This window comes from Lepus europaeus, chromosome 20 (genome assembly GCF_033115175.1).
Source record: "Lepus europaeus isolate LE1 chromosome 20, mLepTim1.pri, whole genome shotgun sequence".
Lineage (NCBI taxonomy): Eukaryota > Metazoa > Chordata > Mammalia > Lagomorpha > Leporidae > Lepus > Lepus europaeus.
In genome coordinates, this window is record NC_084846.1 from 45,069,090 (window position 1) to 45,093,752 (window position 24,663).

Sequence of the window (24,663 nt, forward strand, 5' to 3'; positions counted from 1 at the left end):
TCAAAACTTTAGAAAAACCCACCAATATACATTTCCAAATTGCAATGCTAAGGAGAAGCTTGTTTACCAGTCACTGAAAGCTATTTTCTGAAGATAACTATTTTGTTTTGTCTAGAGAGCTAAATGTTTGAAGTTTTCACATTTCAATTATGATTAAAACTATCAACATCAAAAGAAAAAGAAATGCTTCTCTCTCCTTCTCCCTCTCCCTGGAACTCTGCCTTTCAAATAAATAAATGAATATTAAAAGGGGGAGGAGAGGAGCCGTGACACAGCAGGTTAAGCCACTGCCTACAGTGCTAGCATCTCATATGAGCACCAGTTCAAATCCCAGCTGCTCCATTTCCTGTCCAGCTCCCTGCTAAAGCACTTGGGAAAGCAGCAGAGGATGGCCCAAGTACCTGGGCCCATGTGGGAGACCCAGTGAAGCTCCTGGCTCCTGGCTTTAGCCTGGCCCAGCCCTGGCTGTTGTGGCCATTTGGGAAATGAACCAATGGAGTCTCTCTCCACACCCCCAACTCTGCCATTCAAATAAATAAATCAATCCTTTAAAAAATAATAAGAAAATTTTTAAAATGCTATAAATAGTGCCTACTGCAAACTGGGTTTTACCCTGACATGGAATAGCTGTAGTTCCTTCTCTTTTTCATGCATGTATTTTCTCTGTCTCTCCCTCCCCCAGTCCCCCCCCTCACCCCAACACACACTGAGCCCTGAGAAACTCGGACCAAAAGGGTCAAGTGCTAGGAAATTTGAGTCATGCAATAATTGTCGTTTTAAATGGAAAATCCAGTTGCCTAGTCACTGTTCAATAGTTAGACGTCAAGGCAATGTTGCCGTCATGTTTCCGTGAGATCCAGTCCATCACTGTTGCTATTAGATGCTCCTCAGGACAGATTTAGTGCCTTTCAGGGCTGCAAGGATCCTAGCACATGCTGAATTCTAGTTCAGACTTAGACTCAGAATTTCCTCCAGCTCTTCCTGAAATTGTCTTCATGTCTGTCAGTTCCTGGGCTCCATTTGGGGAAGGATGTTTCTATCTGAGTCTCCCATCTTTCAGGCTCAAGTATGTGAGCCATTTAGTGCCAACCCTTGGCAAACCTGTCTGTGGCCGAGGGACCCCACATGCCCTAACTCTCTTCTTGTTTCCTGTATCTCACTCATAGTTGGCCTGGAACAGTCCTCAGTGAGTCATCTGTCTCTGGGGCTTCATCTGTTTCCTGAAGTCTTTCAATCTGGACTGGCTTTGCCAGTAGGCAGATGGCCTCAAAGTAGGCATCGTGTGAGTCTCATGTGAGAGCCAGGAAGAAAAGTGAGCCTCTTCCTGTTTCAAAGTCCTGTTCGTTTCAGGGTGGCCCACTGACAGCTTTGCTTGAGATAAGACAGCAGGTCTCCTGAGTTCAGTGCATAGCCAAGCCATTCTGCATCCAGCTATCATATGTCTGTGCTTCCCCAATTTCTCTCTGTAACTCATCACTTAGATAATCCTTAGTTCGGTGGTCTTCAAAAATCCTGTCTTTACAGATTCAAAAATATTTTAAACCCACACGATGGCAGATTGGCATGATTCCATCAAGAAAAAGTACATATTTTAGTTCCAGGAAAATTATATATATTTATTAATTCATGAAGAATAAAGAAATATGAGCACTCAACTATGCATAGTGTATTGATCAGCAAACTTTTATTTGTTTACTTTGTGTTATAACCATTTAATTGAGACTGGAAAGTGCTGTTGCAGAAGTACCAGCTTCTAAATCTTGGTGTCTGGATGCACCTGCTAGACAGAGCTAAGTGCTAATGTCATCACAGTGAGAAGTCCCTCCAAAGTGGCACAGAACCTATTCCCTTTGTCCTCAAGTAAGCCATGGGCATTGAAAAGGACCAGGAGAGAAGAGGGCTGCATCGACATGCCTAGTACTTTCAGAAGAGCAGCAAAGACTGGCACCAGAAGAGAATGAACAAGTAGCACATCCCTGCATATGAAGAATGTTATTGTTGTTGGTCTGGAGTGTGAAAGCAGAAACCAGAGGAAAACCAGCAATTATTGTGTCTTTAATTAGAAACACTCAGTAATTGTCCTTTGTTTTCATCTGCAGCATCACGCTTGTAGTCAGAAGTGATCATTTTGGGGACTAGTGTTGTGTTATAGCAGATAAAGCTGCTACCTGGGACACCAGCATCCCATATGGGTGCCAATTCAAGTCCCAGCTGCTCTACCTCTGATCTAGCTCCCTGCTAATGTGCCTGGGAAATCAGCAGAGAACAGCCCAAGTGCTTGTGCCCCTGCACCAATGTGGGAGATCCAGAAGAAGCTCCTGGCTTTGCACTGGCCAAGCTCTGAGAGTGATAGAAGATTCATTCTTTCTATGTTTGTTTGTTTCATTCTCTCTCTCTCTCTCTCTCTCTCTCCCCCTCTCTGTTTCTCTTTCTCTCTCTCTCCTAACCTCTCCCTCTCTGTAACTCAGCCTTTTAAATAAATAATTTTCTTTAAAAATGATCATTTAAGAATTATTTGACCTTTCTAGACTTTGTGGAATAGGTGCTCTTCACTTGTCCTGGTTTCTGTGAGTGAATTTTAAAATTGGTCTAGAAAAGGAAAACTTTCTTTCCTTTTAAATCTAGATGTTTGAAGTCTTAATAAGTGTCTTACAAGGTTATTTTCAAAATTCTTAAATATATTAAAGCCTATTTTAACATACCTTGCAAATATTATAGAATGAGTCATGCTGTACACTGAATCCCATATATCTTGTGAGCATATTGCAATGTGGAAAATCTACAAGGCCTCAGTTTTAATATCTTAACTCTGTGCAGGTCTCAAGGAGCAAAATATCTGTGGATTCATGGTACAATTATGTTCTAGAATTCAGATGATTTATTAAAATTTCAAATTGAGCTAATCTAGTTTAAAGGTAATTGTCACAGTGACCAGCATTGTGGCACAGGAGGTGAAGCCATCGTCTGTGACACCAGCATCCCATGTCAGAGCAGAGTCTGGAGTCCCTGCTCTGCTCTTGTGAAACTCCTGCTAATGCACCTGGGAAAATAGCAAAAGATGGTCCAAATTTGGACTTCACCCAGATGGAGTTCCAGGCTCCTGGCTTCTGGCTGGCCCAGCCCCGGACATGAGGCCACTGGGGAGTCACCCAGTGGTTTGAAGATCTCTCTCTCTCTCTCTCTCTCTCTCTCTAATCTCTTTCTGTCACTCTGCCTTTCAAATAATATATAAAGTAAATCTTTGAAAAATTGCCACAAATATGAACCTTGGGCTAAGCAAGGTATTTATTCCATAAGGTTTCATCAAAATGTCCAACCACAATCAAGTTAATGGATGTGATGCCAGATGGTAGTATGAGAGAAATAAATAAGTGCTTTGTAGTCAAGCGTAAGCTGGAATCTTAGCTCTCTCTCTCTCTTATAGTTGAAAATGTGCAGGCAACTTTTCTTGGATTCGCAGATTCTCTTTTTGTAAATTGGGTTTAAAAATGCATATCTTGCACAATTTGTGAGGATGCAAATGACTATGTGAAGAGAAGCCAGCATTGTGAATGAAATAATAAGCACTCAACAAAGAATAGCCCTTTGAATAAATTGTGTTTAAAAGAGCAAATCCATTTCACATTCAGTATTGAATTCAGTGCTACCTCTCATAAAGGAAGTTTATAAACTTATCTTACTAATGATATTTATCTAGAATTTATCTGTAGCATATTTTCGATGGGGACCATTTCTTTGCTTAATTGCCTTTTATTACGTTTGACAAAATCACTTTCTTACAAACCTTAATAGAGAATATCCACCACTCAATCATTATTTTTAAGTTTTATTTACTTAAAAGAATTATAGAAAGAGAGGGAGAGATCTTCCAACCATGGATTGTCTTCCATCCAGATGTCTGTGACGGCTTGGGCTGAGCCAGGCTGAAGCCAGGAACCTGGAAATCCATCTGGGTCTCCCTCATGGGTGTAGGGATCCAAGCACTTGGGCCATCTTCCGCTGTTTCTCAGGTGCATTAGCAGGGACCTGGATCAGAAGTGGAGCAGCCGGGACTGGAATCATTGCCCAGATGGGATCCTGTACCACAGGCAGAGGCCCAACCTTCTATGCCACAGTGCTAGCCCCTGCATTTTTCTAACTTAGGCAAGAAAAAAAAAAAAATTGGTGTCCGAAGACTATCTGAAATTGATGATATATTTCCATACTTTCTACTTTTGTTTTAAAATTAGGCCTCAGAAGTCTCCAGAAACAGAGGAGCCTCTTTACTGGCCCGGCCAGGACACAGCCTGGTTGCTGCTATTCGGAGCCAACATCAACATGAGTCATTGCCACTGGGTAGGTATCACCCTTCTTGGAGTCCTTGGATATCCAATGCTTAACCTTGTTTTTCTCATGAATTTATTAGTTTTTAAGATTCTGTGTTTTCTTTCTCCTCTTCTGTGACACAGTCCACCCGCCCTGGTCCTTTGCTCCTACTTTTCCTCCACACTTCTCCCTTCCCTTCTCTTCCTTTTGTCCTTCTCTCTTCCTTCCCTCCCTCTCTCATTACTACTTTTGTAGACTGCCTGCTGCTTCCTTACCTTATTGAATGACTTGTTCACTCAGTCCAGAAGCGCATAGTTTCACTGAGAGGATGGACTTCATTGCTGGTGCATTCAGCTTTTAATTCGGAGCTCTCTTTCCATGCATGTATTGGGAAAACTTTGCAGCCTTCACTTTTTCCAGAATACATGCCATATGTCCCAGGAGAAATTAGGTGAGGAAGTCTGAGCAATGGGCACTTCCATTATCACTACCGGGAGCTACATGGCCAAGTGCCGCAAGTGTCAAGTACTCAGAAAATTTCTTTGAACTCCTAAAGGATCTTCTACCATAAGAAATCTGGTAAAATAACCAAGAAAAATTAGAAGGAAGGAAGGAGAGCATCTCTCAAGGGAAGAGCTATTTTATTCTCCTTCACCTTTTCACACAGATGAGTTAACACCAATAAAGTTCTTGATATATTAAAGATGATTAACCTAGATCTAGTTCACTTTTAGCTTGATCTTTTAAAAATAATAATGCAATAACGTCACACATTTTAAAAGCACAAGAACTTACTTTTTGTGATGAGTATGCTACTTGCCCTTCAAACTCCTGCACTAATCCTGGTATCAAGCTCCCATTTTCCAGTCATCAGAGAAATTACCTCTGAGCTTCAGACTCAACCACAACTCTGCACTTTTGTCTGTTTCAGCATATAATGACAAGATTGTGGCATTTCTTCGCCAACCAAACATTTTTGAAATGTTGCAAGAGCGTCAGCCAAGTTTGGCAAGAAACCACGCACTCAGGTAGGGTTCATCCCTGACTCCTGGAACTCCAGGTCTTTTCAGCTACTTTTCCAGGTGGGAAAACAGCTCTGTCGGGAGAACAGATGCTTATGATGCATTTTATTCATATACTTAAATAACAATGCAAATCCTCATAATGAAAGGTCTGGGACATTCCAGTGTTCTGGGGATTAGAACAATCAGAGACATTCGTGTTGTTAGGTTACATAATGTTTATACAATGCTCAGATGATTTCCATTGATTTGAAGAGAAGCAACAAAATTTCATTCGCTAACATTTATTTATGTAAAACACCATATAAATTATCTTTAGTTTTAAAATGTGATTCTTTAATAGCAAAATAAATATTGAGTGAATATATTCAAAACCAAACAGAAAAAGTATCCTGTGTGTTCTAGCTACTTAAATGCTGTTATACATGAGGTTGATTTTAAACAAGTATCTCTGAAAATCACTTAAAGTGATAAAAAGAGAAAATGTCTGTGAACTTACATCTTGTTTTCTCATGAAGATAATCAATCATCTTTTTCCTTCAGTTTACTATTCAGTGTTTCAAAGACTAGAGATGTGAGAATGTGTCCCCTTGGAGCTCCAATTCTTACTCCAACACGTAAGGACAATTAATGAAGGCAAGCTATTCAATCCTCTGCCTCTGGTCTTCTTATCTCTGATGTGCAGGTCACAGTGTGAACATGGAGATGCTTGAATGAGGATGTGTGTAAAGGATTAGGCAGGGTGATCATGGATCCAGTCAATGACTGTCTTTAGCTCTTTCCTTCCCAGTTGGTTCAGTCTTCTGAAAATGGCTGACACTTGTAATACTCTGACTTCCTTGCACATCCAAACGTTCAGCTCTCACATTCTCTCTGCCACCCTTCTTCTTGCTTCTCTCTGCCATGGCCCAACTTTGGGTCCTCATCATTTTTCTCCTGGACTTTGCAGGAGTCTCTCATAAGATATCCCCTATCATACCTTCTTATTTGAGATGCATAGATCAAGTTATGCTTCACTGCCCTTTGGAAACTTTTACAGTTCTCATTGTGTATAAAATAAAGTCATGATTTCTAATCATAATATCCATGTTCTACAAAGTGTGGCCCTGACCTAACTCTTCATCCAGTGCTAAGCTTTTTCCTCCCAGCATCTTCCACCTTTTCCAAGCAGTCTGGATTTCCTCTTGCCTCTGTCTTTCCTGAAATGGCTTATTTTTAAGGACATCTCATCACATTTTAAAGACAGTTCAAATGCAGAAATCCACTGGTCTGAGTAGACCAAGATTTCTTTTTGTCTTGCTTTGATGGCATTCTTTTTGTTTGTAAGTTTTTTATTTTATTTTATTTTTTTTATTGTTTGTAGCTTTGTTGAATCTCATGTATTCCATCACATCAGCTCTTTACAGCAGGGTCTCTGTGTTCCCCATGTTTATACCCAGTCTGCCCCATCAGATCCTGTTCTCTACTTTGAAGATAGCAAACACTACTTTTAGGGTGAGTGAGAGATCTTTTTTTTTTTTTTTTTAATGAATGCATGAACTTCAGCTTGAGGAATTATCACTTGTCACTTATGTTCAACTTGTAAGGATTACCTGTCCATGTCTCATTAAAGTGCCATGATGGAAGGCAGTGTCACAGTTTCTATTTATTTATTTGAAAGTCAGAGTTACACAGAGAGAGAGAGGCAGAGAGAGAGAGAGAGAGAGAGAGAGAGAGAGAGGTCTTCCATCTGCTGGATCACTCCCCAATTGGCCACAAATGCTGAAGCCAGGAGCCAGCATCTTCTTCCGGGTCTCCCATGAGGGTACAAGGGCCCAAGCACTTGGGCCATCTTCCACTGCTTTCCCAGACCATAGCAGAGAGCTGGATCAGAAGTGGTACAGCTGGGACTTGAACCACTGCCCTTATGGGATGCTGGCACTGCAGATGGCAGCTTTATCTGCTATGCCACAGTGCCAACCCTACCAGGTGCTCTTGACTCATATGGTACATAACAACTTAAGGGAATTTTCCAGGGGGTTCTATTACTTGCAGGGTTTCTGACCCATTGCTGCTCTTGAGCATTTTTTGTTACTGATTCTACAATAAAGTAATAAGTTCATTGCTTACTTTTTGGAGGAATTAGAACTTACTAAAGCATTGGAGTCTCTTTTTAATCTTTGAAAAAGTTTTTAAATAAAGTAATATTCTGTGTAAAAGAGCAGAATATATTTCCAGTAAGAAGTAAACTGTTTTCAAATCCCATTGTGTAATACCACATTATGGCAAAATCCAGGAAACCTGAAGGGCTTTGTGGTAGTGTAGAAGTGCACAATTGTGATTTTACAGAGCTGCAGTGGCTTGAAATTAGGGCATTTTGGAGTCAGAATAACCTTGGAAATTTTCTAGTATAGAAACTAATGATTTCTTAAAATCATAGACTCCTTTGAGAATCTGATGAAAGCTTATAGACTCTTCCCCCACATATAAATGTACATTTTTTAATTTAATTTTTTTTTCTTTTTTTTAACTTTTATTTAGTAAATGTAATTTTCCAAAGTACAGTTTATGGATTACAATGGCTTTTTCCCCCCCATAACTTCCTTCCCACCCGCACCCCTCCCATCTCCCGCTCCCTCTCCCATTCCATTTACATCAAGATTCATTTTCAATTATCTTTATATACAGAAGATCGATTTAGTATATATTAAGTAAAGATTTCATCAGTTTTGCACCCACACTGAACACAAAGTGTAAAATACTGTTTGAGTACTAGTTATAGCATTAATTCACATTGGACAACACATTAAGGACAGAGATCCCACATAAGGAGTAAGTGCACAGTGACTCCTGTTGTTGACTTAACAAATTGACACTCTTGTTTATGGCGTCAGAAATCTCCCTAGGCTCTAGTCATGAGTTTCCAAGGCTGTGGAAGCCTCCTGAGTTCGCTGACTTCGATCTTATTTAGACAAGGTCATAGTCAAAGTGGAAGTTCTCTCCTCCCTTCAGAGAAACGTACCTCCTTCTTTAATGGCCCATTCTTTCTACTGGGATCTCACTTGCAGAGACCTTTCATTTAGTTTTTTTTTTTTTTTTTGTCTGCCAGAGTGTCTTGGCTTTCCATGCCTAAAATACTCTCATGGGCTCTTCAGCCAGATCCAAGTGCCTTAAGGGCTGATTCTGAGGCCAGAGTGCTGTTTAGGACATCTGCCATTCTATGAGTCTGCTGTGTATCCCACTTCCCATGTTGGATCGTTCTCTCCCTTTTTGATTCCATCAGTTAGTATTCGCAGACACTAGTCTTATTTGTGTGATCCCTTTGACTCTTAAACCTCAGTGTGATCAATTGTGAATTTAAATTGATCACTTGGACTAGTGAGATGGCATTGGTACATGCAATCTTGATGGGATTATATCAGAATCTCCTGGCACATTTCTAACTGCACCATTTGGGGCAAGTCCAATTGAGCATGTCCCAAATTGTACATCTCCTCCCTCTCTTATTCCCACTCTTATATTTAACAGGGATCACTTTTCAGTTAAATTTCAACACCTAAGAATAAATGTGTGTTGATTCCAGAGTTCAACCAATAGTATTAACTAGAACAACAACAAAAAATACTAAAAGGGATAAAGTATTAAATTGTACATCAACAGTCAGGACAAGGGCTGATCAAGTTCAGTTAATGGAAGAATAAGGAAAATTGTGGACTCTGTGTTAAAAGCCCACATATTTCATCAAAAGCAGAAGCTAAGGGGGCAGGCACTTAGTACAGCAGTTAAACAACACTTGGGACATATGCCTCCTATATCAGAGTGCCTGGATTTGAGTCTCTACTCTACCTCTGATTTAGTGTCCTGATAATGTGCACTCCAGGAAGCAGCAAGTGATGGCTCATGTACTTGGGCCCCTGCTACCATGGGAGACCTGGCTTTAGTCCCTGGCTCCTGACTTTGGCTTGGCCTGGCCATGGCTGTGGCAGACATTTAGATGGAAGCAGATGGAAGATCTCTGTGTGTGTGTGTGTACGCACATGTGTGGCTTTCAAGTTAAATGGAAATAAATGAGTAAATATGTCTTTAAAAATGTTTTTAAAACTAAAAGCTAAATATCATGATCTTATCAGTATATATTGTGTTAAATTTTTTAATAAAAATATACAAAACCCTTGAGAATATTCATTCATATTTATTTGAAAGACAGAGAGAGAGGGATGTGAGTGTCTCCAATGGTGTCTTAACACTGTGCCAAATGCCTGCCCCATGTGGAATACTTTTTTAAATAAATTAAAATTATTTTTTAAGAACAAAAACAAAACAGAAGGCTGTCAGTGACTACCAGGAAATGACTCTGAGGCCATGGAACCGAGAAGAAGGATGACAGCAAGAAGCTGCTCTTCAGGGAGTGAAACTCAAGGGAGCTGGGAAGTCAGACACTTCCCCCCTTGACCGGGCCTTGCCTTCCTCCCTGACTGTAACGTGAGGGCCGTCAGATCCATTTTCAAGGTCAAAGAGTTTAAATGCAAGCCTCTCCCCAGAGCTCTGCCTGCGGAACTCGCCCACTTCCTCTGAAGTCCCCAACTGGAGTCTGTGACCTCTGTTCTACCATTGCTGTGCTCAGAGAGGCATGGAGTCTGTCCAGAGAGTTGGTTTCTGGATTAGAAGGTAGAGGATGACTTCTCAGAAAACTGTGTTCAGCAGACAGCAGCAAATCATAAGGAAGCCACATGTGGAGGGGAAAGTGGAGCCACAAAGCCCTGAGGTTAATGACATCTGTTATGATTAAAAGACATGGTAGCAGTTGCAATTCGTTCACTCTCTCCTTCAATGAGTGCTTTTATTGTCCAACTATTCCTAATCAAGATTGTTTTAATGTAGACACTACTCTCATGGAAGTTAGAATTATCAAACGAGACAGACAGTAGTCAAGTTTTGAACTTATTTTTTTTTAAGACAAATCTATAGCTACATAAAGCGTTAAGTACCATGAGGGATATGATCAGAATTCAGTGATGATGGTCAATGCAGTGGTGCAGGTCAAGAGGACTTCCAACCTGAACAGAATCAGAGGGAGGCTTTTCCAATAAAGGTTACGTACGCTAAAACCTGAAGTACAAGAAGGAGTTGTCCCTGAAATGCAAAGTGGAGGTCAGGGAGAGAGTGTGCAAAAGCCCTGAGGTGGGGATAAGCTTAATGCCAGTGAAGAATGAGAGAAAGCCAGTGTGGCTCAAAGGTAGATTGGAGGGGTAGCAGCAAGCCTGGCAAAGTTGTAAAACTATGCCTTATCAGCAATGGGAAGGAGTTGGAATTTTTATTTGAAATACATTTTATTTGAGAAGTAATTCAGATGCCCTCAGCAGGAAAGAAATAATATATCTTTGCTTTTGATGATTGCTTGGCTGTTCTATGTAACACAGATCAACTGGAGGACAGGTTAAGATGGGACAGGGGGCTATGTAGGAGACGGCTATATTAATCTGCCTGAGAGATGATGGTTATGGATGGGGAGGAGAAAGCAGCTCATGGTGATGTTATGAATGCAAAAATAATATGAGCTGATGACAGCTTGAAAGTAAGGGGAGATGACTAGAAAGCACTTAAGAAAGACAGCCAGTTGGGGGCCAGTGCTGTAGCAACTGTGGCATTGGCATCCTTTGTAGTTACTGGTTTGTGGCCCTGCTGTTCCTCTTCTGATCCAGCTCCCAGCTTATGGCCTGGGGAAGCAGTAGAAGATGGCCCAATTGCTTGGGCCCCAGCACTCACATGGGAGGCCTGGCTCCTGGCTCAGATTGGCCTAGCTCCAACTGCTGTGGCCATTTAAGGAGTGAACAAGTGGCTGGAAGACCTTTTCTGTCTCTCCCTTTCTCTGTCTACAACTCTACTTCTCAAATAAATAAATAAAATCTTTAAAAAATGAAAGACAGCCAGACTTGGGCAGGTAAATGAATCATGGGGTCATTTACAGACAGGAAATTGTGGAGGGGGAACTGGCTTAAGTAAAGGACCAAAGTCAAGGATTTCATTTGAGATCACCAGGGGAGATGTCAAGATTCCAGCAGCAGGTGGTTCTGCACGTGTGATCTCTAAGGGCTTTTGCCCTGGAGTTTTCCTGTTGACGGGGGATTATATGTAAGAGAGACAGTGGGAGCTCTCACCCTTGGATTTGATCCCCAGTTCTCAGTACCCTTGTGGCAGAGTCTCAGGGCTTCTGGATGTCCCCACACCACTGATCTGCTTGAGATGCTCGTGGGCATAAAAGAGGGTATAATGTCTGACTGACAGCCATCAGAACTCTTGGGAAACTGTGCTTAGAAGTGTGATGTGTGGATATAGTCCATATGGTGGTGTGATGATAGGATCACTGCTTTCTGTGGCTGGAACAGCACCACACTGCTCTGATGGGGCTAACCCTCTCTGGACTTACCTTCCAGGGACCCTGGCAGTAAAGGTGACCCCTAGAATGTGCTTCCCCGTTATCGCCCAGGCAGAGAGTCCAGGGGCTTATCCAGATGGACATCCCTAGGCAGCAGAATAACCTACCCCAGGACACTTCCCCTGGGAAAGCATATACATTCGAGAGTTGTGTGTGGCACTGAAGCTGGTAAGTCAGGGGAGCAAGTTTGAGTGTGTCCTCCAAATAGGAGAGCTTTTGAGGTGGTATCAGGATTTGGAGAGCAAAGACCAAGGAGAGGAAATCAAGCACACAGGTGAAGAGAGACCAGGTGGTGGGAGAAGCTGGTGTTTTAGCTCTTTGCTGGGTTTTTACTGCTCTCTGCCAAATGATGTATGGAACCCCAAAGAACCACTGTGTTTTCACACAGGTTTTCACACAGGTTGGGCATCTCTAGTGCAAAAATCCCAAATGATCCCAAATTCAAAACCTTTTAAGGGCCAACATGACGCCACAAGTGGAAAATCTCACACCTGACCTCAAGTGAGGGTCACTCTCAGAACACAGACACACTAAAAATACTGTGTGTCTGAAGTGTCTAGGAAACATACATGAAGTTCCCAGTTAGAATTGAATCTCATCACCAGAATGGCTCATTATGTCTATGCAAATGTTTCAAAATCCAAAGAAACCCAAAAATTTGAAACTTTTTCCAAACATTTTGGGTGAGGGACACTGAACCTGTGACAGGATTTAGTGTAGTGGAACTTTACTGGGCTGAGAAATTGGATCATAAAGCATTTCTGTTTAATCCCCTTTTGTGTATCTTTGTAGAGGTCAAAAAGTTCCCTTGCCTTGTTAAAGAAAAAAAAATCCCCACATTAAAAGGTCAAGTTGATCATATTTTTGCCTAAAAATGTTATGAAGATAAGATGTGTAATCATATTAATAATTTAAAAATTAAAAAGTTTTATCTGCAGTGTTTTTGAAAATATGTTTATCTGTAAGTTATCATTGGGATAAAAAATAAGTGGTATACAGAGTTCTGTATTACTTCTTATGACTACATATACATTTCAAATTATCTCAAAAGTTGTAACAGGAAAAAGAAAAAAGTTAAGTACATGTTTAAGAATCAGTTCTTCCATTTCCCCAAATTTCTGCTGTGTCTCTTCAAGAAAGGCAGGAAGCGTGACTCCTCTGAAACACCTCTACGTGGACTGATTCTTGCATGTGGTGTTTGCAATGTTTGAAAAATGTCAGGAAAGTAAATTGCAAAGTGAACTTGATCCAATTAAAAGCTATTTAACCATATGCTTACTCAGAATAATTTGCCAGGTTGGAGTTGGAGGTCAGTGAGTTGTAATGAACCAGGACAAGCTGACTGATCTGCGAGACTTGTCTGCCCAGGAGGCCACCCAGGGGGATATTATAGATTCTGCATCAGGCAAGGCATTTCACAAGAAATCTGCCCTGTTCACTTTTTCTCCCATGGTTTCCAGTACACCAGGAGCCTGGAACACTCCCACAGCACCCTCTGAGACATCTGACAGTCTTAGCCTTCCAAGGACCTGCTTGGCTCCTCAGCTTCTGTACCCATGTGAGTCCAGGCAAAACCATCCCAATGGGGCATCCTGAGAGCCTGCAACAGGAGCTCAGACCACCACAAAATGCACTGTGCACCAGGACATTGCTGTGCCGCTACACTGGGAGAAGAGAATAGGGGTCAGGAACAGGTTTGGTCCTCAGCTTCTGCATGGTAATTCTCATGTTCTTTTCCACTTTGTTCCAGGGAGAAAATCCATTACATTCGGACAGAGGGTAATCACGGGCTTGAAAAGTTGTCCTGTGATGCAGATCTAGTCATCCTACTAAGGTAAGGGGCTGAGCCAGCCACAGTCCTGGGCAGACTTCTGGGCGGTTCTCCTCCACTACAGCTACCCTGAAAGGGGCTTGCACAGAAACACTCACCATTCATTCCAGAACATTCCAGTGGCTGCCACTGGAGGAAGGCCCTTGCGCCTATGCCTGCTGTCTGCGACTGTCTCTAGATTTACAGCTGGGGAAATCCAGTTCATACAGAGCTTGGTGGACACTGTTGTGGAGTTATTCAGTTTTAAAATACACTGAGAACCTACAAGCAGGATGTGTCTTTTCATCCTGCATCCAAATCTAATCGTTGTTGTTTTGTGAAAACTGTAACTGCTATGACCCCAATTCTTGAACAGTTCCTTGGTGATGGAGAGCTAACTTTTTTTTTTTACAGTCTCTTTGAAGAAGAGATTATGTCCTACGTCCCGCTGCAGGCTGCCTTCCACCCTGGGTATAGCTTCTCTCCCCGCTGTTCACCCTGTTCCTCACCTCAGAACTCCCCAGGTAACTCGGGAATCTGGCCTGATCCTGCCTGTAAGCTTCCATGTGTGTTTCCACTCGGTGAAGGTGGGTGGAGACACACTGTGTGTCTTCTCTTCATCTCCCTCAATGTCCTGATGGAAAAAACACTAAATAAAGCATCGACACACTGCTGCTGCCTGTTTTTCTAATACCCCCAAAACTAGCATAGGGTTAGTGGCTTACAAAATTTAACAGAGTACTTCAACACATGAGAACAATATGACAGTCAAATTTTGGCATCCACAAATAAAGTTTTATTGGAACCCGCCAATGCTTGTTTACGTAGTTTTCTATGGCAGCAGAGGTCAGAATTAACAACAGAAACCAAGTAGCCTGCAAATCCTAAAATACTTGATCTCTGGCCCATTACAGAAAAACGTTCCCTTCCCCTGATCTAAATTGCTGTTGCATGCCAAAAGCACTATCCAAGCATCTCAAAGGGCAGTGCCCTCTCTGAAACCCTCTGCTTTCTAACTCAGAACTCTATTGGATGCTGGTTTCAGGAACACAATTCCTAGGGATCATTGTTATGTCTCCACAAGAATATGATACTGTTCCCCAAATTTTCTTTATGCATGAGGATGAACTTACTCATGATACAATTTTTGGGAGTTACTTTCTTTTCTGAATAAGGGTTGAACTGTTTAGTGAAAAAAATATGTTTCCTGGAGTTACCCAGATAATTAGCTTAGGTCAAATCCGTACCCCCAAACTTAATCCAGATATTGGAAAGTTTTCCAATATTTTTATTTGGCTTGCATTTCCACATAATTGTAGGTTTATATGGTAAACTCAAATTTCATTTTGTAACTGTAAAAAGGAAAAATGATAGTTTCAAAAATCTAGGAACTTCCTATCTCCTAACCTGTAGGGTCAGAGTCTAAACTTGACATTTGAAGCCATGGGGAAAGTCAGATGAGAAAGAACTTAGTGCACTCTGGCTTTCAGGAGGAAGGTCTTCTTTGGATTTAGTGTCACTTAGAACTCCCATAAGTCTCCAAAACTAGAATAGCTCTTAGTTTAGTTTCTCCAAGTTGTGTCAGTCAGAACTTAGAGGAAGGTCTGCTAGTTGCTAAAATCTGTTTTTGAGACAGTATATCCTTGCCGTCACTTCCTCCAAAAAAGTGTACCAATATCATTGTTAAGGAAATGTCCAACCTCTACTTTAGCATAAGACATATCTGAGGTCCCATTGCCTGTGATAAAGACAACCAGAGCTTTATCAAGCGAGCATCAGGAAAACCAAGCATTAAAAGAGCACCCAGAGTGACCTGCTTTTGGAGAATAGAACCTTCCATTTTGGGGGAGCTATTTCTCTGCACGATAACCTACCAGATGTATAGAGTGACCCTGCATGCAAACACGTCAACCTTTGGTCAACAACCATAGGGAGTAGTGCATGATTTTAACATCTCTGTATGAGAGCAGTTCATATTACAAATAAAAAAATAAGAATGAAGAGTTACTTGCTAAATGGGAGTTATTTGGATAACTTATATGAGGGCACTTTTAAAAGTTCACTGAAAACAGACTTTAAAAATTAGTTTATTTTGGTGTAACAGAAAATTGAAATTCACCTTTTTCCATGAACTTTTTGAAGACCTCATTTATATACGAATTTCAATTTTTTGCACCAAAATAAATCTATCTTGTACTTATATTTTCAACAAACTCTTTTAAAAGGAATCAAATTTCTTGGTAAAGACATTATTGATTCCATGAATCCAAATAGTCATCTAATTCATTTTGACAAATTACTTAATGCCTTATTCTCTAACTTTGATGACAAGGTCCTAGATTATGTAATCCAAATACTCTTGATGTTAAATTTTACAATTCTCCTTAACCTAGGCTTTCTGAAATTCATCTAGGCACCAAAGTGATGAATCATAGAAGTTTATTCTGAAGTACTTTGTAAAGTATCGGTTATTAGGAAAATGCACAGTCGTGAGAATGGTAGTAGTTCCAGCAGTAAAAAGCCATAATATAAAATAAACTATAATCTGCTAGAAAGAAATTATGCCTGCACTTGCAGACTGGTATTCTAGTTCCATCTCTATCCTGACACCTGGCATTTTGCCAAGGCTACTTCTTTCAAGTGGTGGATGTTGGTTCCTTCCCATCCCACATGTTGTAGGGCCCCCAGTGCTTCCTGGTTTATACCACCCAGCTGCATGTCCTCAACCCTGTCTCCCAGTTACCATCAGCTACTCACCTTTTTCTTATTCTCAGAGACTGTGCACCTGTCTCATAGCCATCTGCTTCCTAAGCAAGCCCTTCTATCATCTTTGAATACCCGTAAGAACATCCATTCTGTCCTCTGCTTTTGCCATGTCTGGACTTCCTTATCTTCAGGGATCTTCACCTCCTCCTCCTCAAATACTTGTTCCTATCACCCCATTCCCAACCTTCTTGTCATCTCTAAAATCCCCAATTCAAGCACCTTTTTCCTCCCAACATGCTTACTATCCCTGTGACCTTCCTTTGGCTTCCACAGGGCCTCCACTTCACAGAATTCTCTCTTGTCATCTTTCTCCTACCCAGCTAAATTCTGTGGTTCCTCATTATAGTAATATCCTTACCAATGCCCTGAACTCTCCTGATCAAAAACATTTTATTTGCAACCCTGGGCAAAACTCTACCCCTAGATAAACCATCCAGTCTGCTTCTTCCACATCTACAGTCAGACACTTTCTGGCAAAAGTCACTGGACAGGGCTGATTGTTAATTATAGATTTATCATCTCTCACCTTATATGAACCTTGAACACCCAAAAGAAAATTTTAGCACATTTCTTTTATCTTTTCTATTATTTCAAATATTCTGCTTCCTCTAAGCCTAAAATCCCTAGTGTCCCTCTTCTCTCCTAACAAATGTCATTCTAGTTTACTTCTCCGAGAAAACGGAGGCCACCAAGCAAAAACTTTCTCAGATGCTTCAGGAAGCATCTGTGATACTTCTTCATGCATATATCTACTTCTGTGGCTGTTCTTGTGGCCTCTTCCTACAATCCCCAAGGCTCACTCCCAGATTTCTTTCTCTTCTTTAAACTCTTCACCTTCCCCACAAATTCATTCTTTTTCCACTGTTGCCCATTTCAATGAATGATTCCACAGCTCATTCAGTTACAAAATCTGAAAATTATCTCTCCACTAACTATATCTAATTTACTGTCCCCTAAATACATGTTTGATCTGTCCACTTCTCACCTCCACTGCACTGACACAAGCCTATTTCATTTTGGACTTTATAAATCCACCTTGGTCATCTCCAGTTTTCTCTCTCTACGGCTGGAAGGTGGATGTTTTCATAACACAGGTCAAATCATGCCAGTATGACTTCCTATTACACTTAGCACAAAATAAAATTGCTCACCAGACTGGACATTTTTCTGTTGGTGTGGCTCTTGTCTACCTCTCAAGCTTTGTTTTGGCATCACCTTGTTCTCACACCCTGTGTACCAGAAAAACTAGAACAGCACTGTCCATTCTGCCACAGGACTTTTGTATATTCCATATTTTCCCTGCATTGTTCTCTCAGCTCATCTCTTCTCTTAGTTGAAGGTAAGCCTTTCCTGACCCATTCAATCAAATTCATGACTTTTTTTTTTTTTTTGGACAGGCAGAGTGGACAGTGAGAGAGAGAGACAGAGAGAAAGGTCTTCCTTTGCCGTTGGTTCACCCTCCACTGGCCGCCGCGGCTGGCACGCTGCGGCTGGCGCACCACGCTGATCCGAAGGCAGGAGCCAGGTGCTTCTCCTGGTCTCCCATGCGGGTGCAGGGCCCAAGCACTTGGGCCATCCTCCACTGCACTCCCGGGCCACAGCAGAGAGCTGGCCTGGAAGAGGGGCAACCGGGACAGAATCTGGCGCCCTGACCGGGACTAGAACCAGGTGTGCCAGCGCCGCTAGGCGGAGGATTAGCCTGTTGAGCCACAGCGCCGGCCCCAAATTCATGACTTTTTACTCTTCAGGTCTTCCCCAGGGAAGCCTTCTTGGCTTTGTCCATCATGTTCTGATATTTCAAAGTACTGGGTTCCCTTCTTTCATGGATAGCAGTCATCTCAACTTGTAATTATATACTCATTTCTATGAGTTTACAGGTATAAATCTCCAGATTGTAAGCTTAGTAAGTAACCTATAAAAATATTTATTTAATGCATAGGCCATGATTCTGGCCAACTGTAAAACCTGGACAATAATATTATGCATTTCATATCCTTTTTCATTAAAGGGTGTATGGAGATAGTAAAGACTTTACAAAGCACTATATATGATACAGAAACTCTCTTCTATACAAAGTTAAGAATTATCATTATTGTAAAACTGGCAGTTAAGATGCACGATAACCTAATATAAAGCCCTAAATGCCCTGGCCCTAAGTGTACTGATATGTTTATTTTACCATTAATATCAAAGTAGAAGCATGACAACCACATAACATGAAAGCCCTAGTTGCCTGGCTGTAGTTTCAGTAACTTCTTACAGCAGCTTACAAGAAATGTTTAGCCTAGTTCAGTTTGTGTTCATGGTTTTAGATTAAGTGCAGTCAAGCCACAATAATGCTTACCCAGGTACTTTTTAAAGAAATAAGTACAGCTTAAAATACTTGGAGTGGCAACCATGTTTATTCCAGTCAGAAGTTATTTTTCTCTTTAGTTTATGATTTCCGTTTATTATAAAAGAGACTGAATGGATGACAGAAATGAAGAGAAATTCCTTAGAAGAGGAGGAACATGAAGACACAGGAGTGTGCTTCTGGTGGGCTCTTGATCATCCCTTGCTCTGTGTATTTGTTCTTGGGTAAAATGTGGTGACCTACAGGCCTGTGTGCTTCTTCCTGCAGGTTTACAGAGAGCCAGTGCGAGAGCCCCTTCACCATACAGGAGAGACTTTGAGGCCAAGCTCCGCAATTTCTACCGAAAACTAGAAGCCAAAGGATTTGGTCAGGGTCCAGGGAAAATTAAGTGAGTGTTCCAGTGCTTGGCACTTAATACAGATGGTAGATTTTTCTGTCTCTTAAATCAATAAAAAAATTTTTTTTTGGAGATCAAGTACCCTGGTGTGGTAGCACTTATGGTCCAAAGGGAGTAGGAAAAGGAGTTAGGAAATTGGAAGCTAAGGAGGAAAGTAAGAAATTGGAAGGAAAGTGGGAAAGGAGGAAGAAAAGTAGATTCCAGACAAAGACAGGTATGAAATCACTAGTAGACCTTTTCAGAGAACAAATAATGCACAATTCAATAAAAGAAAAAGAAAAAACCTTATAGATCCTCTTATCCCTGGAACAAAATTTAACTTGTTAGTCAAATTCATGGAATCTTTATAATAACTTTGTAATTGAACTCAAAAAGTTTTTTCCTTCTGGGTTTATTATTTCCATCCTAAAAAGCCAAGCCCAAGCTCAAGAATCCAAGTTAACCACCTATGAGTTGTTCAAAAAGAATCTGAAAGTAGCTCAGTGTGATGAAGGCATCCAGTGATAGGTGTGAAAAGAGTGTTAAGCTAAGCTCATTGCCGAATGGATGGAACCTGCATCCTCCTTGGAGAGAGTGGGGAGGGAGGTGGTGGATCTGGGCCTTGAGAGCTCGCACACAGCACTGTCTGACACCCTGAGTTCACGCCCGTCACTCACCTTGCGTCTCCATCTCAGGCTCATTATCCGGCGAGATCATTTGTTGGAGGGAACCTTCAATCAGGTGATGGCCTACTCCCGGAAGGAGCTCCAGCGAAACAAGCTCTACGTGACCTTTGTTGGAGAGGAGGGGTGAGGCACCAGCAGTGTCATGCAGACACCTCGGTGTGAGCAGAGCAGAGCCCCAGGATGAGGGGAGGTTTTTCTCGGGTAGGAGCAGGATAATTACAACCCTTGGCCCCTAACATGACTATGAGCATGTCTTCCCAGGGATCTTTTTCTGTCCAGGTATTGCCAAGCTTTAGGAATCGTGTTCCTCCAAAAACCTAAGATTAGTTGCATGCCCAAAGCCTGAGGTCACGTCATGAAAGTATAAGCCAAAACTGCAGTGCTAAGCCACTGGATCTTTATTTTGAGATGGCATTCCCTTCTGAGTATCTAATCAAAAAATTCTACCTCCTAAGTACACATATGAAGTTACATGCCAGACTTCTCATATAATTTCAGTGATTTTATGGAAATCACTCACCATGGAGGACAAGACCACCTTGAAGAGCACATTGGGATGAACTTGGAAATCTTTAAAATTCTCTCTCTTGCTCTCTCTCTCTCTCTTTCTCTCTCTCACTCTCTCTCTCTCACTCACTTGCTCTCTCACACACACACAAACACACAAACGAGACATGCACTATTGCAGAAAACTCCTTCACACCTCATACAACAAAGGTCTTAATTCTAATGGACCAGCTGTGTGTGTTCTTTTCTGTAGGTGTTAGATGAACAGAAAGAAAAAGGTTAAGGAAACTTGCCGTCAGAGTCCATTCATGGACATCTGGCTAAGAAACACCCCCAGACCAATTATTGCAACTTCCCTCTCTGCTGCAAGTTAAATCGGTGGAATCCACTCTAAAGAACAGAGAAGCTGGTGCTCTGCCCCAGATCCCGACTCCAAATGAGCACACTAGAATTTGGATAGAAACAGGTCCCCCACTTCCGGGCACATAATGAGTTTCCTGGTCCTCTACTTCCTTTGCAGCCTGGACTACAGTGGTCCTTCCCGAGAGTTCTTCTTCCTTTTGTCTCAGGAGCTCTTCAACCCCTACTATGGACTCTTTGAGTACTCTGCAAATGATACCTACACAGTACAGATCAGCCCCATGTCTGCATTTGTAGAAAACCATCTCGAATGGTAAGATCTATCATTTTCACTTTCTTACGTTTGAATGTCTGGTCTTTCCTAATCAGAAGTCGGCAGCATTTCTGTAAGGCCACTGCATTCAGAGCAGCGTGCCAGGTATTATAAGGGGATAATAAGAGGGAATAACAGATTCTTTTTTAGCAGGAAGAACCTGTTAATTTTCATTAAAAAAAACACAAGATAAATTACTAAAGACACTGATAATATATCAATTGCAAATTGATGTGAGGTAATTTCCTACTGAGAAAACATGGAGATAAGTAAACATAGGTTCATGAATGTTGACAATTTCACTAATATCATGAGTAACCTGTGGAGGTTCCTTGGAAGTATTTATGGGTTTGAAATTTTTTGGCCTTGGACCAATAGCTTTAATGTGTGTGTTGGCTTCTGCATCTTCCAATAAAAGAAGTCCTGGGTCAGTGATGTCTAATCATCCATCTGACTTGAAAATCCTTATCTCTTGGTTGTCTGCTATTGAGTGGCATTCTATTGCCACTTACTGTTGTGGGTAAAAAAATAGGTCTTAGTTAATTTTGTGCAACTTTGTGGGCAAGATATCTTAGATGTAGGTTCTAGAAATTTCCAGAAATCTGCACAGGACACCTAGGATGTTTGTACTCTCCTACTGTGTTACGACCATGCCTGATTTGAAAATTATCCCTGCTCTGACTGTAAGAGTTCCAATCCTAGTTCCTGCTATCAGGATGGAAATGAGTCCCGAGACTGCTAACGTGGGTTTTCCTCCAACGAGGCTTGATCAGGCTGCTATTGAAGGGGACAGTTGTGGCAATACCTGCTTAGAGCCAAGTCCCTGTAGTCTGGTTATCATCCTCAGTATAACCTACTCTTCCTAAGGCTTTCAGATAGTGGAACATACACTCTCCCAAGACTCTTATGGCTCTAAAGGAGCTATGATGAAGTATGTCCACACAACTGTTTAGCATAAGATGAAACAAAATTTTCCCCTTGTTACTCCTTTTCCTCTTAACTTGTCAATAAGTAGCTGATAAAGCTCATGAGGCAGAAACACACAGGTGCAGCACACAAGCTACTGTGGAAGGGATTTGTGGCCCTGAGCATCAGCTCTGACGTAGGACATATTCAGGCAGATGCATTCTGACAGAGTGACCCATGAAATGAGAATATAATAATGCACACAGATTATACATAGTATAATCCCTCATGAAATGTAAAATGCTGTCTTAGAGGTCACAAATTAAAATCAGCAACTAATAAAGAAATATTTTCACCACATAGGATACCATGTAGCACCATGGTAGATGTTGTGGGGAATACATGTAATTTACCAGTTATAACTTAAGTCCTTCCCTGTGCAGGGAGAACACAGAGATGAAATGAGCAGGGTCTCTTCCTTTGAGGAGCAGTAGTGGGAGGACCACATGCATAAATCAACAATTACAAAATAATGTTTTAAATGCTAAGTCATCTGTGTGTGTGAACCTGAGATATATATATTTAATATATATACAGATGCTCCTCAAATTACAATGGAATGACTTCCCAATAAACCCATCAGAAGCTGAAAATGTGCATAGAAAATCCATTTAACACACCTAACCTGCCATATATCCTAGTACTCTAGAGAATATCAGTTTTTCCCCTCATGATGGCGGTGCTGGCTGGGAATTGTGCTCACTGCTGCTCTCAGCAATGTGCAAGAACATCCTATCATGTATCACCACCCTGGGGAACAAATCCAAACTCAAAATTCAAAGAACTATATCTGCAGAATATCTATCGCTTTCACACTATCTGTAAAGTCAAAGAATCATAAGCCAAAAAAAAAAAACATTAAGTCAGAGGCTGTCTGCATGCATTGAACTGCATTCAATGGCATGGGAAAACACTTTGCTTTGCCCATTGTACATAGTGGGGAGTGGAGCTCATGAGTCTTCAAGAAGTGAGGATTGTGAGAGGAGGCTGGAGATAGGATGGGAATCAGATGGTCACATCACCTGTGAAGAGACTGTACCTGGATTTGTGCTTTTAGGTAGTTAATCTGGCCATAGATTGGGGGATACATTTCAGTATTAATACTGGAAAAAGAGCCCAGCTCTGAAATAGCTGATAAGTCAACCAGAAAGATAAAGGGTCAAAACTAAGTTAGAGACAGCGCCAAGGAAGAAGGGACCGACTTCAGGGAGAGCTCAGAGGGAAAGAAAACAGATGAAGTTGGTTCACTGACCGAATGTTAAGGAGAGAGAGAGAGAGAAAGAAGGAATAAGTACAAGGGTTTTGTTTGCACGATTGGGTGGATGATGTTTTTAACTGTGATAAAGTAAACAGAGTAGAAGATATTTAGAAGAAAGATGAAGCATTCAGTCTGAAATAAGAGTTTTCGGTGTCTGTGATAAATATATTTGTCATAACTGGGATGATGGCCCTGGGTAGCAGAACAGCTGGGCAGGAAATTGAAATTTGAGAGACACCAACACATGCAAGGTGGCTCAGTTGTGGGAAATGAGACCACTCAGAGCTTGAGCAGATGGTGAGCAGAGCCGAGTCTCATGGCACATGTGTGGGTGATGCTGGGTGATGATGGGTGATGGTGGGCAGAGCAGAAGAGTCCATGTGGCAAACTAAGAAGGAATGGCCAGAGAACTCAGGGCCTGGAAGAATGTGATGAATGAAAAAGGAGCCTTGGGGTTGGCAGAAGAGAAGCTATGGTGAAGTGAAACAGAGGCTAGAGCATGTGTTTCAGAAACAGTACGGGGAGAACAGATTGGGAGGTTGGAGCTCAGGACTTCCAGAGAGACAGGAGGACAGTTGACCAAGGAAGCACATTTTGGATGATGGCTGAAGATAAGCACCAAGGTGGGATGCATGGCACTCAGCCCTCTGAAGGAAACTGTAGAGTTAAGTGCATTTCAGCAGTTATGAAACAAGACCACAAGTAGAGGTTTAATGGGAAGCATGAAGACACACTGGGCCTGTGACCTGCACACGTGCTGGACCACCTACTTGAGTCACTTTCCGATGTGAAGGTGCTGCCCCAGCTGCCCTGCCCACTCTCCACCTGGCTCTGTTGCTTTCCATTCATCCGTGCCTTAACAGGCTGCCATAGCTCTGTGGGAGTGTCAATTAAACTTCACTGTGTCCAGGAAGGAAAATGTGTGCTACAGGGATCTTGCAAGAATTAGCTGAGCTCTCTGAATGGATTCTTTACAAGGGCTCAGCAGTGCCAGCCTTTGAGGTGCTTGTTACCTGCTGTCCCCGTTGCTTGAGTACGTGACCCCATGTGTGGGCTTACAGGCTGTCATTCACTGGTGTTCTCCTTCATGTTGAGAATATATGTTGAGAATATTTGCTGTGCATCCTGTAAACAAAGTCACATGGGGGTTTCTGACCTGAACAGCAATCTAAATGGAGCTCGCATGGATGAGAGTTTCCTCTCAGTGTTGCATGCTGGATGACGCATTGTTAGGAAGTGGGCAGGAGACCTCCCCTCTTATGTGAGGATGAAACTCTGACACCTCGGTCCCCAGAGTCCTCAGCTGATAGAAAAGCCTGGAATGCAGAGTAATGTGCATGTTCATGGGGGAAAATACCAGATCGTGCCATAAGGCTCCATGTGGAGTTGGACTGTACTCTTACCAGTGCCTCAGAGTTCCTGAGAAAGGAAAACTGGTTTTCTTCCCATAGTCACAGCCACCATCAAGGTCACTGCCGTGACTGAGGGAACTGGAGTCACCTGTGGAGTTGTCTTTACATTTGCAG

The 24,663-nt window shown here is 41.8% G+C and overlaps 1 protein-coding gene across 1 annotated transcript in view; it reads left to right on the top strand.

Annotated features, from left to right (window-relative positions):
- Positions 1-24,663, top strand: part of HECW1 (HECT, C2 and WW domain containing E3 ubiquitin protein ligase 1) — a 221,318-nt gene that overhangs the window by 148,173 nt on the left and 48,482 nt on the right. The window contains exons 15-21 of the mRNA XM_062178407.1: positions 4,230-4,335; positions 5,237-5,333; positions 13,493-13,576; positions 13,967-14,076; positions 18,939-19,059; positions 19,743-19,856; positions 20,761-20,913. Of these exons, the coding sequence (XP_062034391.1) occupies positions 4,230-4,335; positions 5,237-5,333; positions 13,493-13,576; positions 13,967-14,076; positions 18,939-19,059; positions 19,743-19,856; positions 20,761-20,913 (785 nt within the window). The remainder of the gene's footprint in view (positions 1-4,229; positions 4,336-5,236; positions 5,334-13,492; positions 13,577-13,966; positions 14,077-18,938; positions 19,060-19,742; positions 19,857-20,760; positions 20,914-24,663) is intronic.